General features: G+C 55.1%; 1 protein-coding gene across 2 annotated transcripts in view; it reads left to right on the forward strand.

The window, feature by feature from the left end:
- SLC37A2 (solute carrier family 37 member 2) overlaps window positions 1–7,795 on the forward strand; it is a 28,372-nt gene that overhangs the window by 16,569 nt on the left and 4,008 nt on the right. The window contains exons 6-18 of one of the 2 annotated variants that reach the window (XM_043579723.1): window positions 295–371; window positions 1,276–1,442; window positions 2,043–2,086; window positions 2,396–2,548; window positions 2,891–2,981; window positions 4,318–4,380; window positions 4,701–4,786; window positions 5,586–5,634; window positions 5,841–5,914; window positions 6,203–6,281; window positions 6,425–6,522; window positions 6,811–6,875; window positions 7,077–7,133. In XM_043579723.1, the coding sequence (XP_043435658.1) occupies window positions 295–371; window positions 1,276–1,442; window positions 2,043–2,086; window positions 2,396–2,548; window positions 2,891–2,981; window positions 4,318–4,380; window positions 4,701–4,786; window positions 5,586–5,634; window positions 5,841–5,914; window positions 6,203–6,281; window positions 6,425–6,522; window positions 6,811–6,875; window positions 7,077–7,107 (1,077 nt within the window). In that variant the 3' untranslated portion in view covers window positions 7,108–7,133. The remainder of the gene's footprint in view (window positions 1–294; window positions 372–1,275; window positions 1,443–2,042; window positions 2,087–2,395; window positions 2,549–2,890; window positions 2,982–4,317; window positions 4,381–4,700; window positions 4,787–5,585; window positions 5,635–5,840; window positions 5,915–6,202; window positions 6,282–6,424; window positions 6,523–6,810; window positions 6,876–7,076; window positions 7,134–7,795) is intronic. The other variant, XM_043579724.1, reaches the window with a different exon arrangement.

The raw sequence follows: 7,795 nt of genomic DNA on the forward strand, positions 1-7,795 counted from the left end.
AGTGCTCCTCTGTTGAGCCTTGGGGTCCTACTTCCCACTTCTCAGGATCACACAGATCCTCCCTAAGTCTGCACTGAGCACTACCCCGAGGTCCCTGAGATGCCTGAGGGGCTCGGTCTCTGCAGGGAAGGATCTTGGGCCAGAGGAGAAACCAACCTGTGGCATTAGGGTGTGTGTGAGGGAAGAGGGCACTTGCAGGGTGGGCCGTGGAGGCCCCTCGGCCTGGGAGGGGTCAGAGCTGGGAGTTTGCTGCCCGGCCCAGGCCTGTCCCACTAACTTCTGGTCTCCCTGCAGATCTGTAATGGGCTTGTCCAGACCACAGGCTGGCCCTCTGTGGTGACCTGCGTTGGCAACTGGTTCGGGAAGGGGAAGTGAGTGTGGCGAGGGAGGAGGAGAGGGGGGTTACCCTGGGAGGGCTGCGGGGAGTGAGGAGGTCACTCACGGTCCCGGTATAATTTCAGGGAGAAGGGTTAGAACCTGTGTCTGTCTCGCTGACTTTCACGTTTGTCATATTTGGTGACTAAAAAGCAGTGCTGATTTGCTCCTTGATAAGGTTTTAATCCATAAAAACAGGCGACCTTAGTTATGCTTTCGCCTCATAACAGACAAATTCTCATCTTGCATGAAGATAAAAATGGAGACTGTTAAAACTTTATTATTGTTGTTATTATTATTATTATTTTGTACTTGAACTGGCTTTCATGCAAAAAAAAAAAAAAAATGTTGCTTTAGAGCAGAGATTGTCCAGCTCAGCCCTACCGACATTCGGGCCTGGATCATTCTTTGCTGTGGGGCCACCTGACACACTGTAGGGGGTTTAGCAGCACCTACCCACTAGATGCCAGTAGCACACCTGGGGCTGGGCCAGTGCAAAATCTCCAGACTTTGCCAATGTCCCCTGGAGGCAGAGTGGCCCTGGTGGAGGACCAGCAGCCATAGTGGGGTTGGGGGTGGGGGGGCTTGATGTCCTCAGGACAGGGAGAGCTCCATCTGGAAGCCCCCGCGTGTGCTGCCTCTGGTTGCTGGCAGAGGGGAGCAGGACCCCAGGCCTTGTTGTAATTTGCTTGACGCTAGGCAAGCCTTCCGCCTCCTCCCTGACTGGTTGTCTTTGGGCTTGGAGGCTGGAGGCAGCCAGCGTTTTGCACTTGGCCAGGGCAGTTGTGATGAACCCTGTGCTTCTCTGACTTTTTTTTAATTAATTAATTAATTTATTTATTTATTTATTTATTTACTCTCCTCCCCTTCCTTTCCCCGCCATTGCTCCCTCCCCTCCAGGCGGGGGCTTATCATGGGCATCTGGAACTCACACACGTCTGTGGGCAACATCCTGGGCTCCCTGATCGCTGGCATCTGGGTGAATGAGCAGTGGGGCCTGTCGTTTGTGGTGCCTGGCATCATCACCGCTGCTATGGGTGTCATCACCTTCCTCTTCCTCATCGAATGTGAGAGGACCCCTCCCTCCCCACAGGGCTCAGAACTGAACCTCCCTCTTCTCCTCTCGGGGTCTGAGAGAAGGCAGCTGGCTCGAGGGGGAGGATTACTGGTCGTGGAGCTGGAGGACCTGTATGTGGCCCGGGACAGACAACCTCTCTGGGCCTCAGTTTTCTCATTTGTAAATTAAGAATAATAGCATCTACTTCCTAGGGTTGGGGGTTGGTTAAGGTGTCAGTGAGACATACAGTTGGGACGCACGGCCTGTAGTTGTGCTCGGCAAGTGCCAGCTGACTCTGAAGTGTGAGAAGGGGAGAGTGGGGGTGACGGGACACTTCCCATCCACTGTCCTCTTCCCCATTCCCTGTCCTCTTCCCCATTCCCTGACAGCCTTCGGAGACAGAGCTAGGCTGGGCAGGGTGGCCACTTTGTAGCAAAAGAACGGAAGTCCACAAGGCAGTAGTGACCCAGGTGGTTGTTAGGGGAGCCAGGCTTAGAATGTGTCTCTCGAGCCTGGGTTGCAGGCTCTCTTGTGCTGGAAAGTAGACTGGCCACCTTAGGGAGCGGGGGCTGGCCCGCCAGGAAGCTTCTTAGCGGGTTGTTTTTTTCAGACCCCGAAGATGTGGACTGCACGCCTCCTCAGCACCACACGAGTGTGAGTGCCCCCAGCCCGACCCCCACCCTGCCAATCCATCCTCAGAGACAGGTCCCAGAGGGGACTAGGGAGTTGGAGGAGGGGCTCGTGTACCCACGAGCTCAGTGGGTTACCTCACGGGCTCAGTGTCAGGCCCTCAGGTTGGCTCCCCGACAGCCTGATCGGGCCTTGCCGGATGGTAGTTCAGTCCAGGAGAGGAGCGCATACCTCTTCCAGCCTGGGAACCCCTACCTCTCACGTGGCTTATACCTCCAGCTGGTGGGAGGCGGTACGCAAATGTGCTCACAGCAAGGGCTCATCTCTGTTCAGGATGGGTTGGAAGAGAACCAGCACAACCCTGAGGACCTTGGGAGTGGTCTGTACACTAACAAGGAGAGCAGCCTGGAGACCCCCGCCAGATGCTCCAAGGAGCCAAGCGCTCAGCCTGCCGCCATCAGCTTCCTCGGGGCGCTCCGGATCCCGGTGAGAAGCTTGCAGGATGGAGGGAAGAGAGAGGCTCTCTAGATTTCTCTGCTGGATGTCAGGACATGGGGGGACGCTCGGGGTGACCTATGGCTTCCAGAATTTCTTTACATGAGATGCTTAGGGTGAATAGCCAACTTGGGGGGAGTAACATGGGAGGCTTGCCTTGACACAGCACTGGAGCATAGGCACATTGCTTTTACTGGGATTGGATGGAGGTGTACTTGAGGTTGCTTTGTGGCTAGGTGGTGGCAGCCCTGGGGTGCCGAGTCAGCCCCTGGGGCTACCTGGGCCAGGGATCTCTTGTTTCTCTTCCCTCATGCCTTCTGTTATGCTCTCCAGGGTGTGGTCGAGTTCTCTTTGTGTCTGCTCTTTGCCAAGCTGGTCAGTTACACCTTCCTCTACTGGCTGCCCCTCTACATCTTCAATGTGGGTAAGTAAAGGGGAAGAAGAGGTGAGGATGGGGGTCTCTGAGGAGGCCAAGGCCATCTTTGGCAGGGAGAGGAAACCTGTCATGGGATGTGCGTGATTCCAGAGTATGGGCAGGATGTCTGCTGAACCTCTCATAGGGCAAAAGGAGACTTAAAAAAAAAAAATTGGTTAAGTAGGAAGTTAGACCTTGTACACGGCCTCAGAGACCCCAATGCCAGCCACCTCTCCTCCTTGGAGATTAGGAACACCCAAGTTTTATTCTGTAATCCTGCCTAACTTCTCTAGCCTTAAGTACAGGAGCACCCACCTCAGGCCTGCTTGGCTCCCCCATGAGTGGATAGATGGTGCTAGGAAGGATCTGCCTTTGAATGCCTCCCCAAACCCCAGGAGAGGGCCTAGTGAGCTACCCACCGCCTGCTTTTCTCACCCCAGGGGCTGCCGGGAGCCTCCTGGGATGGATGGCTTGTGCCTGGGTCAGCTGCACTGCCCTCCTCTGGGCCCCCTCCCCCCCACCCCTGACCGCAGAGCCCTGCAGTGCTGAGGCCCTCTGCTCCAGGGCTTTGCTGCTCCCTCCAAGCCCTGTGGGAGGGCCAAGGCTGCTTTACATGCACCGTACTTGCTCTGAACGGGATGCTGCAAGGCCAGATTATGCAAGGCCAAATCCCAGCTCATATCTTGCCCAACAGCCCTGTCATAAGGCCTCTTTCAAAGATAGAAGTAGAGCATCAGGGTGGCTCCGTGGACACTGTGACTCTTTGTTTTGTGGCCTTGTATGAGTCAACCTTGAGGGTTAAGCTACAACTCAAGCTTCTGGACATTCCTTTTTCTAATCCTAGGACAAGGGCTAAGACCTGAGGTCCCCATTTGCCTGTGAGTCTCCTTCCTGGCTCTGTTTATTAGCAGAGGTCTCAAATGGGTGGGAAGGCTCCTGGCAGAGGAGGCCAGTTGTTCAGGAGCAGAGCAGGAATGTGGCTGGTTGAGCTGCGGCTCAGTGAGAGTTGTGTCCCCAGGGTAAAAGTGGCCCAGTGGGACAGGGTTCTTATGGGCCAGATCCCAGTGCTTTCAGGGGAAGGCTTTTCCAAGGGGTCAAGGCCAACCTGCAGGGGGAGAAGGAATTACAGGATGGGATGGAGGGGCAGAAAGGGTGTCCAGTCCAAAAGTGCTGCAAATTTACTTGTGACCCTGGCCAATGACTTCCCCATGAGTCTTCACTCCTTCATCTGAAAAAGGAGGAAATGGACCGAATCAGGTGCTCTATAGGGGTTCTTATGGCAGTGGCACTCCAGGACGTTTGCTCCGAGCCCCCAGGTCTGACCACATATTTGTGTTTTGCATAGCTCATTTCAATGCCAAACAGGCTGGGGACCTGTCTACCCTCTTTGATGTTGGTGGCATCATAGGTAAGGCCCTTCCCTGTTCTGCCTCAGGTTTCATTCTCCTTTTCTCTTGTGCGAGTGCAGAAGGACAGGACAGGGCCAATGCGACATGACCTGGGCAGCTCCTGCCCAGTTGGGTGGCCCTAAGAAAGTTGGCTCTTGAGTTTGATCTTCTCATGAGCAATGGGTGCCGGGAGGGCTTGAGAGGGAGAAGCTCTGTTGGTTCTGGATGCCCATGCCCAAGCTAGCACCGGGTAGAGGATGGGGCAAAGCTTGGGGTGCCATGTAGTGGGAGGCCGTGGCCATACCTGGGGCAGCAACGTGTGAGTTGGTTTGTGTTCTAGGTGGCATCATGGCAGGGCTCATCTCTGACTACACCAATGGCAGGGCCACCACCTGCTGCATCATGCTGATCTTGGCTGCCCCCATGGTGTGTATAACCTCAAGAGTGAAGCACGTGTGCTCACGTGGACTCGTGTGGGCTGTTGAAATGTGTGCATACCTGGGCATTTATGCACATGCCTGTCTCTTTGCGTGTGTGTCCATCCTTGTGCACACCCAGGGGCAGGGGAGAAGCCAGGGTTAACACAGGAAAGAGATCTGGACTGAGAATTTTGGAAAGGGATTAGCGACGACTTGGCCTTGGTGGAGAAAGGGGAGGCCAGCTGCTAAAACAGCAGCTTTAGCTCCTGCAGCTAAAGCTTTAGCAAGCAGCTCCTTCTTGGTCAAGGAGAGTATAGTAAATTAAGGTTAGGTAAGAGAGAAATCTTTGTGAAAAAAGGGCAACAGTATATTACCATGTGTTGGACCCTCCATCCCTGGGACATTTAAAGACCAAGAGTTCTGGGGCGCCTGGGTGGCGCAGTCGGTTAAGCGTCCGACTTCAACCAGGTCACGATCTCGCGGTCCGGGAGTTCGAGCCCCGCGTCGGGCTCTGGGCTGATGGCTCAGAGCCTGGAGCCTGTTTCCGATTCTGTGTCTCCCTCTCTCTCTGCCCCTCCCCCGTTCATGCTCTGTCTCTCTCTGTCCCAAAAATAAATAAACGTTGAAAAAAAAATTAAAAAAAAAAAAATAAAGACCAAGAGGTCTGGGTTCGAGAAAGAAAAGGAGTAAGGTGACCTCTGAGGTTCCCTGGCAGGAGGGGGTGTGCCAGACTTCTGGGCTCCATCTAACCCAGGCAGCCCATGGGGAAGCCTGAGCGTGACTGTCTCTCCCCTCTCCCCTCCCAGATGTTCCTGTATAACTTCATTGGTCAGAGTGGGATTATCAACTCCATAGGTGAGGGCGTGGATGCGAGTCCTGGCAGCCCACAGGAAAAGCCTTGCCTTGGGGACCCCAGGAAGCTGGCTTGGGGACATCGGTGGGAGGCACAGGGAAGTGGAGGTTCTCAGCCTGATGCCTGGAGGGGGTGGTCTCACCTGCTTTGGGGCTGGGGCTGGTGGCGATCCCTCATCCCTAACCAGCTGTCTCTGTTACTGCCTCAGTAATGCTGATCATCTGTGGGGCCTTGGTCAATGGCCCTTACGCACTCATCACCACTGCAGTCTCTGCTGACCTGGTAAGCGGGCTGCCCCCCTGGGGCCGGGGATGACTCTGGGGGCTTGGTCAGGGCCTGGGGGCTCCAGATCCATTTCTCAACATCCCTAGCCCCTCCCAGTGCACAGAGATCCTGACATATGAGATCTTCAAAGTCCTTCAGAATCTGCCATCGGCCCCTGGCCTTTTCTCTCAACTCCAAACCCAGTTGCTGCCTTTCCCCAAGTTAGCCCCACTCCCAGCCCTGGTCCTGCCTGGTGCTGCCTCTTCATCTCCTGGTGCTCCTCCCCGCTCCATTTTCTCTCCCCAGGGAACTCACCAGAGCCTGAAAGGCAATGCAAAGGCACTCTCCACCGTCACGGCCATCATCGACGGCACTGGGTCCATAGGTCTGTGACTATAGCTTTTGGTTCCTGGCGGCTGAGCCCTGAGCCTTGTTTTTAGCACATTTCTTGGAATGCTGCCCACAGGTGGGCAGGGAGGTTCAGGGCCCCTTGTTGGGTTCCCTTCTCTGACATTGTGTTCTTTGCAGGTGCGGCTCTGGGGCCCCTCCTGGCTGGCCTTATTTCACCCACAGGCTGGAACAATGTCTTCTACATGCTCATCTCTGCCGACATCCTGGCCTGCTTGGTACGAGTTCTTGGGGTACACATATGGGCACTGGTGGGAGTGAATGTCCTGTCCTGCCAGGCTAGAACCTGGGAGGTCCAAATCATTGGCTGTGAGGGGCTCTGGAACATGAGAACAGCTGCCTTTCACTCAGAACCACTTTCCTCCCATGAGTGAGCCCCTGCCAGGTGAAACTGTGCCCACAACCTTCCTTCCTGCCAGCCCCCTGGTCACCTAGCACCAGGGACTAACCATGTGTTCATTGCTAATATTTCCCTCCCTTCCCTTGGGTACTCGAACTCCCCACAGCTCCTCTGCCGGTTGGTGTACAAAGAGATCCTAGCCTGGAAGTCATCCCTGGGCAGAGACAGAGGGTGAGTCCTCCAGACAGCTATAGCTGTATCCCCAACCTTACCTCTTGTGGGCATTAAAACCAGTGCTCTGGGGCTCAGCACCCAGTCTGAGCCCACCTGTAGCCCAGAGTGGAGCCAGACCCTGGATGTGCTCCGTGGCCCCCCCACCCCTACCCCCAACCCTGCTAATGTGTCCTCTGTTGTCCCCATATGTCTCCATAGCTCTAGTCTGGCCCTAACCCACCCGCGATAGTATTTTCCTCAAGTCCCATGACTTTTGTGAGTATTTTCTTCAAGTCGGTGACTAATGTGCCATTAGAATGGGGCCTGCATGCAAATCCTCTCTCCTCCACTGTGATTTTTCCAACTTCCTTTTTGTTTTTCTTGGGGGCCAGCTCCAAAGACTCTCTCCCCGAGCAGAGCATGGTGCTTGGGATCTGTTTCCTAAGGAGCCTGAGCTGCCACAGAGGTTGGCAGACTCCTCTCCTTAGGGCTTTGGATGTACCCCGAGGACAGAGGCAGGATCCAGGGAAATAGTTTTCCCTCTGAACTCGGACTCTGAGCCGTACGTACCTCCTGAAGTTCAGAAACCGAGATCATCCGGCCCCTCTGCCTGGGGTGTACAGAAAAAAGCAACTACCAATCAAAGCCTCTGGGAGAAAATTCCGATCAAGTCTCGGTGGTTGGCCTGGTGTGTTCTCTGTGTACTGCCCACTGGTGGCGGGTGTGGAGGCCGCACAGATAGGCTAGTGGCTGAGGCAGAGCCAGCAAGAGGTTGGGCTGTGTGCTGGTGCTGAGGGTAACGCTCTCTCTGGCCTTTCTGGCTCTCCTTTTGAGCAGGAGGCTCTGGCTAATGAGCTGGCCGGAGCCGTGGACCTGGTCCTAGATGGTAAATGTGTGGAAGAAGCCCCTGGGGTCATGATGACCAGCATCGTATCTGG

The sequence above is a fragment of the Prionailurus bengalensis genome, chromosome D1 (assembly GCF_016509475.1).
Source record: "Prionailurus bengalensis isolate Pbe53 chromosome D1, Fcat_Pben_1.1_paternal_pri, whole genome shotgun sequence".
Classification (NCBI taxonomy): Eukaryota; Metazoa; Chordata; class Mammalia; order Carnivora; family Felidae; genus Prionailurus; species Prionailurus bengalensis.